Source organism: Chrysoperla carnea, chromosome 5 (genome assembly GCF_905475395.1).
Source record: "Chrysoperla carnea chromosome 5, inChrCarn1.1, whole genome shotgun sequence".
NCBI lineage: Eukaryota > Metazoa > Arthropoda > Insecta > Neuroptera > Chrysopidae > Chrysoperla > Chrysoperla carnea.
In genome coordinates this window covers 15,405,081-15,424,540 of record NC_058341.1, presented here as the reverse complement: position 1 = coordinate 15,424,540, position 19,460 = coordinate 15,405,081, and the positions used below count along the sequence as shown (strand labels likewise).

The following is a 19,460-nucleotide window of genomic DNA, read 5'->3' as shown; positions in this document are numbered from 1 at the left end:
TATATAAAAATAATATGCATTTAATACTAGCGACGCCATTTATGTGTCAGACCGGGGACTTATCAGCCAACCTATTATGTTTGTTCTGGAAAAGTTTCAAAAGGCTTTAGAATGTATACTGACGTCCTTACAAATTTGCATTTATCTTCGTGATTATTTCTCGAATCAACTTGAAATTTTTAGAGAATTTGCTATATATTTGAAAATTCTGAAGTATTACCCCTTAATATATCAATATAATCTATATATATAAAAGAAAGTCGTGTTAGTTACTCCACTTATAACTGAAGAACGGCTGAACCGATTTAACTGGCAGGGAGGTAGTTTAGAGCCAGGAGAAGGACATAGGATATCTTTTTATCCCGTTCGACAGCATTCCCGTGTGACTTGACATGAAACGTCAGTCACTATAAAACGTGGTACAACAAAAAAGAATCAGATTTGGAATAACAAAACGCAAATGACAGCTATGTAATTATGCAATACTCAATGAATTTTGACTATTTTACACTTAAAAAAATTGAAAACTTTGCATATATTTAGCTGTGTAAAACAATCCTTTCGAATGTTATGAAAGGGGTATAAGTCAGATCAAGAGAGGTGGAAGATAAAAAGCGGTGGTTTTTACTTTTAAGTCCAGTGAAACGGGCGGGTATTAAGCTAGTAATCTATAAAAAAGTGTCGATCGATAAACGCGCGATGAGGAACATAATTTTAAAAATTAAAGTGAAAAAAAAAAACATATCACACTGTACGGACATATTAAAGTGAATCGTATAACTCCTGATAGTACAGTAAAACTCATAATATATTATTATCAAGTTGATAAAAATATTTATATTTCAAGATAGTTTTTTGTGTGTATGTGCTGACTGCCTGCTTAGGCCGTTATATAGTTTCTGCTTGCTTGCTATGTTATTACTAACGATGACCTTTCGTGAACAAATAATTTTCACTTATCGATGTTTTACTACTATTACCTACTACTATATGGGTGGTGCACTAACCAATGAACAAGCCCATCTGTTCATCTAACATAGAGACCGTAAGATGGTCCTAGGTTACAGCTTTCCACCCTTTCGACGATTACTACCTCTCCAAATGGCTAAAATTTCTTTCATGATTACTAAATGAATCCTATGGTATATCCAAGAATCGGAAGATTATTGGACTAAGAGTTGCACGTGGCAAAAGAGTTCAAATAAGGATATCGATTCTGAAGTTTCTGCCACTTGAAGGTAATATTTTGTATAACGTGAAGCCCTCAAAATCTATTGACCTGGGGTACCCGAATAGTCAAGTGAAATAAATGGTTGTGAATCACGCGGTTCTCAGACAGATCTATCCTCAATTTAGACAAAACTGATATACTGCTTCCAGAGCAGAAGCTCTATATAAGAAAATTTGGCATTATCTTACGGTCTATAACGTATATAATATAAATGTTAGGTTTAGGGTGGTCAGCCTTTATAAGAACATCTTCAAACGATCGATTTAACTTCGAACAAAACTTTCTATCATATATGGGCTTTGAACTAACTAACAATTACTTTTTTATCAAGAAGACAAAACACGAAATAAATTCGTTTATAAATTAACTAAACGAGTATATTTAGTAGTAAGTGGTTTAGAAACTATTTGGGGAGGAAAATTATAAGGGAATGAGGAAATCTTGAAACTTGTGACAGCATGTTATTTCCTTTTATCTGTACTGAGAAAATTTTTTTGCTTGCATCGTGAAAGTAAAATTAATTTGAATGCAATTTAACAAAATCTTGATTGGTAAATATATTGATCAATAACAAAAAATCTAGTCTGTTCCAATTCAAGATTTGGATTTGACCAGTGTAGATCTAGCCTATATTCTTTTAAAATAAATAATGGTCAAAGTTATTAAGGGGTGTTTAACAAATTACCAGTCATAATTTCCACTAATTGCTTATTACAATCGCATCAAGGTCAAATGGTCAAAGTACAGAATGAAATAAGGTTTACAGAAAGTGTAGTGTATGGGCAAATCTGTTAAGACAACCTTACTCTTTCTTTAGTTACCTTTCTCTTTTTGGTTACCTTTCTATTTTTGGTTACCTTTCTCTTTTTGGTTACCTTTCTAGAAATTAAAAGTGCTACAACTATCTTTTATGGGATAAAGATATCAAAACTAAATCGGCTTGACTAAAATAAGAGGACTATTGTAAGAAAGATACAATTCTGATACAATTCAATCGGGTGTGCCATCTTGACTGGTCCACAAAGAATAGAGGCATAAATTTTGAAAATTAGGAGCTTAGCGCATTAGCAATACTTTTGTTCGAAGATCACGTTTCTATTTCTTCCCTTTTGGCATTTGATGCCTTTTGGGCCCTTGTCGTTAGATTCTATCATAGAATTTATTCTATAAAAATATTACATTTTTCGGAAAATGAAAAATTAATTTTTCATGTCTTACCAAATCGATTTCCCTTGAATGTAGTTAAAATTGATTAACCTGTAATACTCTCCAAGGCCTAATCCTTATTTTTCACTTACAGTATATGATCAAAAGAGAAAACTTCCACATTTTAACTAACTTATAATTTTTTAAGTTGACGAATGAAAAAAGAAATAGTATTAAAATCGTTCCTTGTTTTTAAGTTTTTCATATAAAAGTGAATAATTACCAATAAATTTACTTCCGAATGACAATAAACTCATTATAGTCCGTTTAGAGAACCGTAATTTTATCACCCTTAACAATAAATACGAATGAAATGTTTATGTTTGACTCCCTCATTCAATCCACAATCAATGGTGGACTATAAATCTTATAGCAATCTGATTTCAAAACATTTATAAACGCTGGTTCATTACACACAATAGAGGAATAGATAAAACTTGAGCATATAGTGAGAGCCTATATACTTCTCATACTGATAACACAAACAACATTGAGCCATTAGTTCAATGAGTGTCGAACATAATGGTACATAAACATGCAGGATATCGAATAAACCTAATATTCAATAAGGAACAAGATATAAGGATATATCCTTTAGAAGGCAGATCAATTACTTATATCATGGGCATCCTGTCCAACATCAGAGCAGTTTGAATATTTTTATCTTACACACTTAAATTTGTACTTCGATCTTCTTCTTATACTTAAATCCTGGTCTTTCCATAATTAATCTCAATCATGCACACTTGATCTGGTTATTTGGAAAACAAAAACAGGAAGAAGGACCCATTGCTTGTAAATCTCAGTACGAGATTTGGAAGACTAAAAGTGGAAGAGAGTGTAAGTTCTAGACCTTAATTAAATCTTTAGAATATATCTGAAACAGAAAAAATTGAGGTATTATGTCCACAATGAAGAAGCAATAAAATGTGGATCTATGCTAACTTCAGTTTGCAGCCGCTGCTTTGAGTCTGGCAACGTCGTACGAAATATGTTATAGTAGTAGTAAATAATGATAATAATGCCAACCTGATTTTAGTAAACTTAAAAAAGTAAAATTAAAAATATGCAAGTACTCTATTGCAGGCGTGGGCGAGTTATTTTAAATCAAAGCCACCATTGTCATAAGTTTATTGCGTGCCATACAGTTTATTGTGTTTCTCTTTATGCAAGTCCACATTGCTCATAGAGGAGGGAACGAGACAGGTATACGACTCTTCTACCTATGTCAGTTTCTCTAATAGTAATGAGATAGGTAGAAAAAAAATGTTGTCTGTCTGTTTTACTCGTATTATTGGTTGACACTGGTTAGGGTATCACTGTCTTATTCGTATGTTAGATACAGAAGTCACGTTTGCCTATGGATGATCTATTGCTATCTGACTAATATTAACAAAAATTTGTAATTATTTGTCTCAGTTATCTTTCAAAACTATCTCAATCCTTTCATTTGAGTGCCAATCTAATTGAATCGATCAACATAGATCCCTAGCATCAAATTTCAAATAGACTGAAAAATTTGTTAGGGAATTGTAGTGTGATAAAGGGTGGATATCATTGTAAAGATATAAAAAATTGTTTGTCTTACGGGATGAAAACAATAACTTTTCATCAGAAAGTTAATAACGAATGCTGAAGGAAAAGGAAGAAGAAAAAACAGTGGTAAGAATATTGTTAATAAACTAATAGACTACTTGGTTTCTATCATCACGGGTTATTTGATATAAAACCACATCAAAGAAGTTTTGGGTACTCAGTAGTAGTGTTGTAATATCAATGATATCATCCTTCTTTTGTCAATGACCGATACCGCACACTACTATCACTATCATACGTTCCGTATGCCCTCTTGGGACGTTATAAAAACGAATAGAATACGTTGAGGGAACTAATAAAATTCACAATTACAATGTCAAACTGATAAAATTTACTATGGCTCTTCCATTCACCATCCCTTCAAATAATATAAAAAAAGGCTTATTACCCTTAGGTGAGTTGTTTTTAAGGTATTTCCTGAATCGCCCCGAAATATAAGCTTTTCGTCTAGGATTTGAATTCTTATCTCAGAAACTACTCACTTTATCGTTAAATGAACCCGATTTTTGTACTATTTGGGTCGAAATTCAGAAAATTTCAAAAAAATCGAGTGAATTTCCAAATAAATGCTGAAGCATTACTTAATTGTCTGTACTTAATTAAAAAAATATTATATAAATTTTTTATGAATTCTCTCATAATATTAAAATAGTAAATTTTATATGGTACACACCTTTTACAATAAAACCCCTTTAAATATATATATCTATCTATTTATAATGTAGTATTCCCTAACCTAAATTCTGTATTTCATACATTCTGTATAAGATAAAATATATATTATATAAGATATAAAATATCTTTAAGAATAGATATAAATATATATTTTTACCAAAACTGTGTTCGTATGGTACCATACATACGTTTCAATGTGTATTTTATCAAAGCATTATATCTTTTTATTAGAACTTATCACCATTCTAACCTCTAAAAATGGTATATTTGTTTGTCTATACCTACTGTAGTATAGGGTAAAGTTTTGTAGCTTGAGGAAAATATCACTATTCAGAATCTTGAAAGATTTAAGTGAGGACAAAGTTTTTGATTTTCAAAGTTTTGAAAATAAACTGAAAATATTAATGCTTAAAACGCCTTTTTAAACAAAGAAGAATAACTTCTGCATATAAAATACCGCTTTATCGCATAAAATCCAGTTTAAACGTTTAGTTGACGAAAATAATCTTAAAATCTGTTACTGGACCTACTGAGATGATCTGATGGCTAAAAGAGAAACTTGTTCGGTTTTTAATGTATCTCATACCCTCTTAGACGTTGTTCCACAGACTGAAGATCTCATGTTAAAGAAATCACTGGATGTCCAAGAAACATCCAATGTAATGAATTAGGCTGTAATGAATTATGTATTACGGCGAAAAACTGTTAATGTTATTTGTAATACAAGGTACAACAGTCGCTCATAATGCATACATAGTATATGGTAAGAATTCATTGTCATCACTGTATAAAGTCATAAATTAATAGTATATACTATGGTTAAAAGATTGACATTAACACCACACCTGTCTTTTTAAAGTTCTTTTTATCTGTGTTGAAAATTGTTATTTATTACTTTGGTTTATTATTCCGATTTGGTTTATTAATAAAGAAAATTCATTATCATGAGGATTTTATAAAGTAGAATTGAATCAAATTGAGAGATTCGTATCCGATTTACGTAATTTTCTGGTCAAAATTACTATACAAATCTGTGATTTTCTATGATTTGGATATCAAACATTTTCTAGTTATCTGACATATGGACTAATAGTGATAAGAGTTTGATCACTAGGAGCAATTTTCTCATTCGGTACCTCCAAAATCCGTCGTTCACCCATAAAACCAACCAGATATTCTTACATATCAATATCATATCGAAGTTCATCTTATCTCCATACTAAATTTCATCTATCCTGGATTTTTTTATCCGCGAAAGCCAAAGCAGACAGACAGACACACAAAGACACAAACTTACCTTCGTATTTATAACTTTAAAGTATACACTAATTGTCCAACACTAAAACAAAAGAATGTCATTAAATCAGTAGCACTCAGCACAGCACTTCTTATTAGTCGCAGAAACGAAGCAATGAAGTTTGAACAGTAAGTCGTATTGGATTGCGATTTTCCGCCTTCGAATCGTTAGAGCGTCAGAAAATTTTGTGACCTAAATTGATGTAAATAATAAATAATATGCATTTTATAATTGCTTTTTAAATTATCTAAACTTATTACACGAGGGTTTTTGAGATCGCTGAACAGGAATATCGCGACAGAACTGTTCTCTGAGGTACCTGGTGCCCGATTCTGTCGTGATATTTGTGTTTAGCGACCCCAGAAACCCCTGAGTAACAATATCGGATCGATTATATAACAAACTTCTCAGAAACTCCAGGAGACCACGTGGATAATAATCGAATGCATAAAACTGCATTCAAATCTGACTAACTGTTCAAATTTTTCGAACTATGAACGGTTTTTGTTGGTGCATTTCTGCGACTATATCATAATTTTTACTATAATGCATGCTTGTATCAAAGTACACACAAGCTCTTTCCGTATAACAATATTATAATGACAATAATAATAGTTTTTGATATTATGATATATAACAGACATTGTATATAGTTAGTAAAGCTTTATGTTAAAGCTTTAAAGCTTTTCTGTATCATCACATCCATCCCACATCGAATTCTTCTCTTCATCTTCATTTATGACTTTGTTTTCTAATTTTATTACTCGCACAGCTGTTGTGTTTTGTGTGTGTCGTTTGTAATGTTAGAATCTTTTCATATCATCTAATATGTCACAAGCCCTGTTATAAAGTATGTATCATCATAGATGATCGTTTGAATCAGCCATTAGAATTATTAAACAATATTTTAATACCGTATTATTTACTTCTTTGTTTTGAAATATAAACTATAGCACGAAATCGAGCAAAATTTTATATAAATACGGCTGATTTTCAGATATTTCTTTTCTTATTCAAATTAAGTAGGAGTGAAACAGAAATTTTCTGATTACGGAATCCTAAACTCGCACTTGAAACACAGCTATGAACACTCTCCATTCAATTACCTTTCAAACGAAACAAAAAAAAAATTCAAAATGGGTTCATCCGTTAAGTAGCTACGCCAGGCAGACAGACAAACACACACACACACTTGGTGGTCAAATTTATTACACCCTTTTTATTAGTTCGAGTGTTAATAAAACCAATACCTATGACATTGATTTCTAATTGTTTTTTATTTTTGTTACAGAAATTCGGTGAAACTTCTCCACAAACGAAAACAGTTTTCTCAAAATGATACTTCACTGTTACCACAATAAAACATAAATGAAGACAAAACATGAATCGTCTGTTAATTACCTTAAACATTTTTAGCACTTTGCTACCATGGGTATTACCAACGAATAATATGCAAATGAATAATGGTAAGTTTTTGTACAGATTTCTTTTTTACTAACCAACGAATTAAGAATTAAAACTTCGTACTGATTTAAAAAAAAAAACAATTTAACAAAAAAATTTGTATATACATAAGCTGGTTTCGAATGCTGGTATTCACTCTCGGATTCCAGTGCTCTGCCACCAAGCTACTGGGTCTTTGTGTAAACTTATAATATTTTAAATAGTTACACTATCTTCACTATCTTATATCTCCCTCTCAACTTGGTCTAACTTTTCGTAACATTCTGATCATACATTCTCCAGTTTACGAGTTTAACTTCGAAAGAAAAAACAATATCTAATCCTGGTTCAAAAGACGCTTGCATGACCAAAGACTATATTAACAAATAGTTTTTATGATGATTCAATATTTCTGTGAATCTATTTTTCTTTCTTGTGATGTGCTCGAAAATGTTTTGTAGTGATCGAAATACGCACTATACAAAACATCAAATAATTGGAACAGTTTCTTTTAAACAACCTAAAAATAGTTGTTCATTCGAGAAATTATGTGAACAGTTTCTTTTACCAAAAACTTCAAACTAATAATAGTTGTTTATTCGAGAACATCACCTGGAGAAAATAATGACATCATTTTTGATTCATAATGATTCGTTTATAGAACATGACGGACAATAAAGTCATTATTTTAATAGTAAACGGTTGGTTGGTACATTTAGGAAAAGTCAACATTAAATAATTGTTCGTTTAAATTACCAAAAGATATGTGAAAACGTGTTTGGAAATTTTAATTATGTTTATAACTAGCTTTCAATGATGATGACTATATAACTGAGACTACTACTAGAACAACTAAATTTGATAAGGAAGTTGGTGACCAGATATAGTTACGAAGACTTTACTTTTTTTTGAGTGAACAAAATTATGGATTCTAATGTATTGTGTCCATTCCATGTTTTTTTGTAAATATTGTCAACCTTCGATCGGAATCTAACTGAATAAAACAAACATTTATTTTGATAGTACAAATGTTGTCTCAAAAGTTACGTATGGTCACGTGTTCGCTTTCTATGATATTCACGGTCAAAGGTCGCAAAAATCAGTTTTTTTTTTTAATATTTCGTTTTCTTTGCCCTTTTTTGCCTTTGAAACAACCGTTTTGTCCTAAATCACATTATACCTCATTCTCTGATTATTGGCTGGAAGATTGGCTGATTATTAAATTGTCTGATTCGACTGTCTTGTGATAAGGAACGAATTTTCGTTAATATCAATTAAGACATATAAACTTTTCTTTGAAAATAATATGAGTTTTATTGTTTGGGCAAACATCATGCACCAACTACCTTAACTATGGAATGAGTAATTTCAATTTTATATCTTTCTAATTTTACGTCAAAACATAAAATGCATTTACTTAATTGGTAGTAAAAAGGTTTGACATCTAATTCTGATAGTAGCAAACGAATGATTTAATTGTTATTAAAAGTAAATGGGTTTGAATTCGAAAACATTACTGTTTCGATATGTTGTTCAGCCAATTCAATTTTATCAGAGTACGTTATCTCTAAAGGCACCGGTAATGTACTTTTTTTGGATTTGACAGGAAGATTAGCTCATTCACTAAAAATCATTTGCTGTTTAAAATTTTGTATTTCGATTGACAAGTTGAATGTAATAATTTTCTACCAAAATAACCTTGCTAAGAATAATTAAAATTTTACAAACTCTGTAGAAGAGGTAAATATCTATGTCTGCCTAACCGTCCTAACAGAACATTTCTGTAAGTCATTCTATTATCGTAATAATGTCAAATTACCCATAATCCATAACGTATTATTTATACAGCTTTCAATAGAGGTATTATACATACGTAAATGTTTTATAACCATTTTCATTTATCCCATAAATGTGTGATGTAAATGTATTTTCAATGTTTTTCATTAATGATAATTTTTTATAATATAGATGGATTATTATTTACTAGAGTGATAGCCACCCGCTTCGCTGGGTTTAAAAGTAAAGATAAGAAATGATTGCTCTCGCTTATCCTCTTTCTATAACACTCGAAATAATGGTAAGGATTGTTTTACACAGGTAAAATATATGTATGGTTTTCGATTTTTTTAAATGTATAATAGTAATTGCTCATTGAGTATATCAGAAAAGATGGCCGTGAAATATTTTATATTGACTGTTTTTACAGAAGTCTGTAATCTATGGTAATGTCAAATGACTACTTTTACAGAAATCTGTAATTTATGGTAATGTCAAATTAAATTAATTTTATTTTTTATTTTTATTAATATATCTTTATAAATTATATCTCAACTGTTATTCTGAAGTATGAGCTATATTGCTGTACAGTTTCATTAAGAACCAAACAAACAAACATGCTTACTTTCGTATTTATAATATATAGAGGTAGAGAAAAGATTTTTTTATGTTTATTTATTATCAGTAAAAATATTTTGAGTAGTATCAAATAAACAGTTTTCTCTCAATAGAATTACGGCTTCTTCAAATAGTTGGTAACGTTTAAATAAAATAATGGCACAAAGTCTGATCTAATTAGAATGTTCTAAGTTTATTTAATTTTTACAAATTCTTATATTAAATTAATCAAAATCTTATAAAATTTTCATTATTTTTATTTTCCTCATACTCGCTCGTATCCTGAACTTAAACAATAAATTCATGATCGCCTAAAGGGCATAAGATTTTGTATGGCTTCATAAAATAATTTCTAATGTAAACAAGATTTTTTGTCGGTACTTAAACAAAGTATAAAGTTATATTAATTATCATAATATACATATATAAAAATATATTGAGTGTACCATGCCTGATAACCAAGCAGCACTTAAGTCCTTAAGTTGGGTCTACCTTACCTCAAAGATAGTACATGGCAGAATAATAGCCTTAAATGAGTTGCTGGAACATATAAATGTAAACTCGGTATGTGCACCGGGACACTGGAATATTCTAGGGAATCGAACTAGGACACAATCATCAATAAGCATCCGGGAGCTCCGTTTGGAAATTGCAAGCTGCTTCTGAATGAGGATATCTTATGAAAAGCGAATCTTAGATGGATGGAGGAGCGCTTTTGTGTTAATGCATAGGGCTATTACAGCGGATCTCACTGATCTGAAATCCGTTGACGTCAAAGCATTCTTCCTGCTCTTAAATAGCTTCATAAAGCTAAAGAGGTAGTATTCGGGAATGCACCATCTTTCACAACGGACCCTACGATAACCAACTAACCCAATCTTACCTATCCTACCCAAGTGCCAACGGTATTACAATATATTTCAAAAAATCCATCTATGATTTAATTTCTGTAATGACGTGTCAATAGCAGCAATGAATTCTAAGTATAATTGTTGCCATAATGTTTCCAACTGGTTAAAGATTAAAGAAATTAATATTTTATTTGCGTCAAAAACAAAATTACTCCAACGAGTTTCATATAGTTTCATTTTAACAAAAAAAAAAAAAAATATAAAATTATAAAATTACATGAAAACTTTCTACTTCTAAAGTTTGTTTATAAAATCAATCTCCTTGTATGCAAAATCAACAGAGAACGTTGAGTTGTTAATAATATCATGAAACGTCAATAAGGGAACGTAAAAAAAACCACATACTTTCATTAACAGTGTAGAGCTTAGTGCTACAATAGTGCTACGAAAATTATGTTAAGCATATTAATTAATTTATAATTATAAGAATGAAAGGCAGTTATAATATAGTGAAACCTCTTTATATATAACTATGAATTCATTAATGTATGATGTATCTACGTTTTTATAAAAGTTTTAAGAACCGTTTTAAAACTTTCTTATTAGACAAAGATAGAAAAATGCAAATTGCCTTTTTTATAATCGTTATTTGTTCACTTAGTTCACTTAGAGTTATAAAATTCATAAGCAAAAAAACAAATGTGCCTTAAAATAATCAAACTTCACAATTCAATATTTTTTATTATTTTTTGCTGTATGATCAATTAATGAGTGAAATATGAATTATTTGCTATTTGGTCAATCGTAGAATCTTCCTATTGAAATTAAGAGCTTATTTTTGGTGAGGACTTTCTATAGGTGCCTAGCTACCAATTTTTTGGCGTCACTGGTAAAAAAAAAACTCGATGTTTTTAAACCAAAATCAAGCCGTCAGAAAATCACTTTTTTGTTAGAAGTTGCTAAACACTCTTATATCATTTGGGAAGAGACATCAATAGCTATAGAAGAATCAAAGTTGGAAGTACACTTATAGTAAGGTTTTACTGTAATTATGATATAGTTTAAGACGGTACTCTGATGGTTTTCAATGAAATAAAACTTCAAACGAAAGCTCTCAATCTTTCACCTTTTCACATAATAAAACATAATATAAACGTATATAAGCATGCATGTATATGTTTGATAAAAGTATATTACTTGGAAGTAATAAAATCATTTCACTCACCTATCTTAACCCCTCCCCCTCTCCATCCCTCATCGACCAATCTCATGTAGATAGATATATATCAAATAGTAGTAGTAATGCCCTATTAACTATGAAAAGAAAAACGATAATTTTCTCAATGATGATGTCATAAAGTCATTGATACACCACTGATATAATGTATTTTATCTACCCCGTGAGATAACAACTACTTATTCCACTCATTTTTCGTGTGGTAAGTAGTTTATTACCGCATGCATTTTCAACCAATCAAATTAGACAAATTACTATCAAAATCTAAACTTTAAATACTAAAAAAAAGACAAATTTTAAATTATAATATCTGCTTATTTTCACCTTTTTATGGGCGTAGATTTAGTTTTGTAAGATATTCGTGTGATAACGTACTTCTGAGATTTTCCAACTTCTCGTGTTAATTTCGCATGCGTGCATTAATAACGCTCTTACTCCACTTGTATCGTAAATAACGATTAGACCAATTGTATTGATTTAAGGTAATTGTTAGATGGAAAGCATTTTTAGTTATCAAGAAATCAAGAGTTGGATATTATGTCACATCTGCCTAGTCACATGTCACACGATAATTGTAACCTAATGTGACATAATCAAATTGAATCGAATAATATTTCCATATATTGTATATTAATACAGATTTCATATACAGAATGTTTAAGAACAAACATTCGTGTAATAAAAATGTTGATCATCCTATTGTATTGTCAACATTTCTAGAAGGAAAAGACTTCTTGGTGGCGTCAATTAATTCTGTTTTAAAATTAATTAACATCATATGAAAGTTTTTATTTACTTAATGCTTTACTACTCTTTAAGCCCAACCTGAAAGGCTCCATAAATCAATAAACCCGTTTGACATATTTTGTAAGGTTAGGCAATTTGACTATTTCATCGCATCGGTTGTTGTTCAGAGAATATTCAAGAAAAAAAATCTATATGAATTTGATTCCATTATACATTTTTGTTACAAAAATAATATATAAATAATAACGATAATAAAACAGGAAAAACAACAAAAGGCAAGCAATCCCAAATATACCGAAGTGGGTGTGCAAGTGGAAAGCAGCGCAAACGCGGACAAAACAGGAATATATACACATAATAAAAATGTAAAAAATATGTTTAAAAAATTTGGTTACGTGAGTGGGAACAGCGTAATCTAAGCGAATTTCCTGAAATGAAACAAAATGTTTAAGTATCAATTCATATAACATGGTGTCTTTGCAAAATTGTGCATGCTATTGGCTAAACTTGGTCTGAATTATAGTTTTCAAATTATAAGCTTCACAACAGAATGTATGGTCCACCGAGATCGTATTAAATTGAACAGCTTATAAGCGAATTACCCCAAGGAAATGGAGCTATTGCTTTTGTATTGATGATGGAATTTTGAAAATCGATCCTACCTAATAAATGTATATAATACATTTGTGTCTATACGTGTGTCTTTAAACTCTCCAGCGGTCGCAATTTAGGTCCGATTTGAATAAAATTTGGTACCAAGGAGGGTTTTGGTATTTGAAAGGTGAAGTTCCTTAATGAGAAAAATTAACAGATAAGCAAGGGATGGGAAGGTGCGCAAATTACAAAACAAAAAATATTTTTGTATTTTTTGATCAGTTCTAAACAGAAAAGTACTATTGTGATTTTTTCTCTAGGCGCATAGTTTTCGAAATACAAATTCATAGAAAACTATAAACGCAATATTCGAATTTAAAAAAAAACTGTGTTATATTTTTGAATTCGCTTAGCTAACGCGGCTTCTACGCTACAAATTTTTTTTATTGTGTATAGGACTAAAGGAAATTTCAAGAAATTATTAGTATAGCTGTAATAGCTACACAATTCTTCAATAGCTTTATTCTCTTTCGGAAAATTCTCCAAAAAACGAATATTTATTTGAACAAAAACATAATTTATTTATTGACAGTTTAGTAAAATGACTCCTGAATGAAATGAATGGTGGGATAAGTGATTATGAAGCTAAAATGTAATGAACTGTAAACACATCTTTTTTTATGTATGTATTATATATATGCTGTCGCGATAATGGTGGAGGAGTTGCAGGGAAGGAAAGAGGGTTTGAATAGTCGGTGAATGGAAAAGCTATGGGGTAGATTTTTTATATTTTTAAAAAAGAGGAAAAATATCATATATTGATGGTAGCTGAACCAAGTCAATGTGTATTTATTGAAAGAAACAGTATTCATCATTATTTCACATAGTGATGATAATAATATGGGCGACAACTAAGCATTTAAATCGAGTAAAACCTGCTGTTCTAAACTGGGTGGTGTACAAAAACGTTCGCATTACATATTTACGTTTTTGAAAGGATAAATTTCAGCAGGATTACCTTTTTTTGATGTTACTTTTTGTTATAAATTTATGATAAACGATAAATTCGGGAGGATGTCGGACTCACAATTTATAGCTGGTTGAGTAAGCGTTCTACCATCTGAGCTGGTCGTACCATATGTGTGTACAAGTTTCCCGTAGCTTTTACGTTAAGTATTTATTAAGTTAAAGTGTTATCAAATTTTTCATACATAGTGTAATTTGTAAACGTTAATACATTTTTTCTGCATGGATATGTCAACAAATTCCACTATTTTTACAACAATGCTAAACTTGATGAATAGAATACTCAACGGGAATCGAATCCTTGCCCATCAAGCGATCTACTATCTAAGCTATCGAGCCATACGATAGCTGCATACAGTACAGGAGTCGCCTGATACCGAATTTGTTGTATTACGAATGTGTAAAACTAGACTTGATACCATAACAAAATTTGAAAGTGAAATTAAAATTGATTAAGAAACGAAGAAGCTATAAGCATTCAAAGATTGTTGCCCATCCTTTTAGGAAATCAAAGTTTTATATGTATCTCTATGGTGATATGAGACAATGACGTCACTAACTTATATTTTCCTCTTTGTTTAATTATTAATTTTAAACATTCATATTTTGTGTACTTCTAAAGGTTTTCAAAAACCAACTTTTCTTTTCTGCCCGTACAGTGAGAATTCTTCATCAGAGGTGACAAACAAATTTAGTCAACATTTCTATTGTGTATTTGTCTCATAGTTGCTGATTCCACGTGCATTATCATCGCGGAACAATCATTTACCCTATATTTTATGAACCATGTGGTGCAAATATGTGATCTGTATATTTTAAAATTTTTTGATGGTTTTTTTCTTTTTTTTTTTGATTTATTGAATGAACAACAAATACACAGTCTAAGTATTTACACATCCATACACACGCACACTAACGTCCCCCCACCCACACAAACATCGCATACTAGTGAGCCCTCGGTCCAATAATGTCGTATATAAAAGAATTTTATAAATGATTCAAAAATATTCATAAGCATCAAATAACATGAATTTTCATCGAAGTATTTTTATTGAAGAGGTATACCTTGTTCTGTGTCTCAAACATATTATATCTTCTCTATCTCATCCTTTTTTATACCCTATTTATGAAATATATCAAGGTATATTAAATTTAGTCCCAAGTTTGTAACACCTAGAAATATTGATGCTACAAACAAAATTTTTGTTATGGTCTTCATAAAATCATTTCATTACTTATTTCCGTTTGTAACCTTTTCCGGACATAAACCTTTGAAAAAGCTGTAACAGATAGGACAAAACTTTAAAAACAAAAAATGTTCATTATTTAAAAATAAACAACTTTTGAAACATTTTTTCTTTTGAAACTATCCTTGTTTTCCCTTGAGGTTCAAAATTAGCCCAAAATTTCAATTCCATTTCTTCCAAAACTATAAAAGATAGAGAATTGAAAATCTGTAGGTATCTTCTAATTTTAGAAATTGTCTATACAGAATATTTCAACGATTAACACAGTCAATTGTTAATTTTCACTTGTTTTTATATCGTTTCGTTTGTCCTTAACTTAAGAAATATCCTGTTATTTTTCCCCCTGAGTATTAGACAATATACATTTTCATTTTTATCGAATTTTCTTATTTTTCATATGTGCTTTGTGTAGTGTAATTATTTACCAAAATCTGGCAAAATTTTGTGCAATATGAAAAGAGCGCCACCTAATTTTCTCCCAACCCTTGAAGTTTGGTACTCATTTGAAAGAATTTTATCCTACGATGGTTTATCTAAAATATTCTTTTGATACCAATTTGTATTTTGGAGATCTAACTCTGTCAATAGCATATTTTTGTAGAAAATGAAAAATTTTTTACAAAACGTTACTATCTCTCAGGCTTTTATATTTGAAGTAAAATTAATAATTATTTAATAAAAAGTTTGCTCGAAAATATCTGCATATATTTATATCAAACCGAGATTTCTTATAATATTTTTTTATAATTTGAAAGGTATTGATTAATGATTTACGGCGGTATGCCACAAAATATCCTGCATTACAAGTAATACCTTGTGAATCAAAGTCTATTAACAAACGCCTCAAACACAAAAAAATATTTAACGAAAACAATTAACTAGAAAAAAATTTCAAGTGACATTTTTCATTTACTTTGACCAAAAAACATTAAAGCTTTTGAAATTTAAAAATATAACAGGAAATCAAAAAAATCCATTAGAATATTTTATCTAGGCTCAAGACTGATCGAGCCATGACTTCAATAATGATAAATCGCTATTGTAAAATTAATATTAAACAAAATAATATACGATTTTTCATTTGAGGTATTAACTAAGAAAAACGAAGAAGTGATATAATAATTTATGAAGTTGATATTTTTGACTGTCAACACATGGATATGATTATATCGTTATAAAAATACCTTCAATATCTCACATAGTACAAATAATATCGATATTCGATATTGATATCAATATGTAAGGATGTAAAAATTATAGTTCGATTTTTATTGGGTAAAAAGATAAATTGTATTGGATAAGCCTTATATATATATTACCACACTAATATACCTACTAGTCGAACAAAATTGAAAAAAACGGAATTGTTTTTAGGACTCCGTACAGTAAAAAGGAATTAAACGTTGGTATCAAATCAAAAATATCAAAACACATTCTAATCATACTTTTTAAATATCATTAAAACGCTATAAATATACCTATTTAAGGTAGTATGAGCACCAAGGCAAGTTTTCAACTTGGATGATAAATTTTATCATCTTTCACTTTCCTATAAGACCGGTGTTAAATATGCCTACTTTAGAGTCATTTATTTATTTAAATAAACAAGCAAACCCCTTCCCTACTTTCAAGCTTTCAAAATCGATTTAGACTTAGTCCAACTTCATATAAAAAAATTAGTCCAATTTATTCAAAAGGTATCTAAGGGCTTCAAATGAATTGTTATATTTAAGTTCGACACAAAATTATACATTTCATGATGATGAAACTACCCTTTTGAATCCTTTCTATGCGGGTATAATTCACACTTATCACAATTTTTTTATTATGAATAATATCACTTCTTACGATACAAACACACACACACGCCTCGCATCATCCATCGCATGCTGCAAATAAAATATCTCACTTAATACGCTTTTTGATTTATTCCATTGATGACACTTTTCAGACGTTCAACTAAATTTTCATTTACGAAAAGGAAATTTATTATACTTTTTTTTTTTGATTAAAATAACAATTTTTATTTAAATTTCTGATGAAAAGTTTTTGTAGGTATTTATCTCAAAAAATCGAAATCAAAATCTAACTATGAGCATGTATCTATCAAAATGAATTCAAAGAAAGTTGAATAGAATAACATTACGATGAAAATCGAAAATTATCGATGTTATTACGGGCGATGAAGTACAAAGTGTGATGTGCTCAAGTAACTAAATCAAAAACTTAAATATTTTTGGACTATTGAGTACCTTTAACCTAAATTACTAAGATTTTTCCTTTTGCTAAGAAGATAGCGATTTAGTCGATTTACGATAAACCCACCAACAATTTTTGATATCACGACTCGCTTGACTATTTAGAAAAATAACGAACCATAATATACAAAACCAGGGGAAGCTTTTCGTTTCATCTACAATGATCATATTCACCATGAGATATGTTTTCTTGTAGCTTCCCCCGCTCAACTGCCCTTGAACCACCTCCCCCCCCCAACCTGTATAAAGAATATGTACTTACTTTCTCATATATGATAAATTACATGAAATTACATTATAAGTTTTCTTTTTAAAGTTCAAAAAAAAAAAGAAGAGAAACTGTTTGAACTATCCACAGTTGTATTATAACAATACGAAGAGTACCTACGAGCATTTGGGGGGTAGATTTTTTTTAATGAAAGGTATTGTCGTGGTAAGAGAAGAAGGAGAAGTACCTACTGGTAATTCTATGTAATATACTCTGATTCGTCGCTCATACAAAGGAGAAAAATATTATTGTGAAATGAAAAAACACAGTTGAATTTAATTAAATAAATAAATCAGTTTCTTTTTTTTGCTTTACTTTGCTTGATATTATTAAAACAAGTTTCAACATGTCTTAATACATCATTACTCCCATTATCTTCCTGTGACTTAGTTTGCCTACTTTTGTTTTTTTCTTTCTCACAATTCTGGTGTCTGGTTATCGCCATATTGGATATTGATGAAAGGTTGTTAGTGATACTCGCAAGATGCCAACAAATCGATTGACGTAGGGATTATTAATATCGGTTCACGGGCTTGGTCTTTAAAGCGCACCATAAGAATAAATCGACCTATCCTGTACACACAACTCTCCTTTGCGCCACGTAGTCGTATAACATAGACACTAGTTGCATCGAAGCATGTTCTTAACTAATCAGCAAATAAATGTTTTCTTGGTTTAAAAAAATATTTATAATAGAAAAGATTGAAGGCGTGAATAATCGAACAATTATTTTTGACGTTATACACATCGAAATTCAACTAAAACTATCCCTTTCCGCCGTGAAAGAGGGAAAACTGGGTACCCAAATCTGCCTTTAAGCAGTTTGAGTAAAAGTGATTTAAGTAGGAATAAATTTGATTGATAATTATGACAAATATTTCTTTGCGGGCTAATATGGAAGTCAAGGTAAAATTATACAAAAAAAAAAATGCAGAGAAAAAATTAAGAAATGAACATCAAATATGAAAAAAAAATCTGGTTGGTTGGGGGAGAAAAATACACTATATATAGATATACAAAGATTATATTCTTTTGAAAATAAAGATGGTTTTTTTTTTTCATTTGGTATAATTCGGATAAGAAATATTTGATATAATTTATCAAATAATAAGGTAAATCAATTTATTTAAATCAAAGTTAATTAAATTATTTATTTAATTTTTAGAAGAACGAAAAAAAAAATGAACATTTTTCACACGGATTTCCTTATTTTCTTTCGGCATTATGTAGAAGATAATGGTACTTAAATTAACACACAGTTTATTTATCTGGGAAAATCAGGTCAAACAGGAAGCAATTTGACGCAATGGATAATGATATCTAGGAATATATTCCAGGTTATAAATAATTTTTTTCGTGTAGAAGAGAAAATTTATTAAATATTTTCCAA

The 19,460-nt window shown here is 30.0% G+C and overlaps 1 protein-coding gene across 1 annotated transcript in view; it reads left to right on the top strand.

Moving 5' to 3' along the window:
• Positions 1 to 19,460, top strand: part of LOC123300552 (lachesin-like) — a 260,969-nt gene that overhangs the window by 74,081 nt on the left and 167,428 nt on the right. The window contains exon 2 of the mRNA XM_044883137.1: positions 7,297 to 7,471. Coding sequence (XP_044739072.1) covers positions 7,387 to 7,471 — 85 coding nt within the window. The 5' untranslated portion in view covers positions 7,297 to 7,386. The remainder of the gene's footprint in view (positions 1 to 7,296; positions 7,472 to 19,460) is intronic.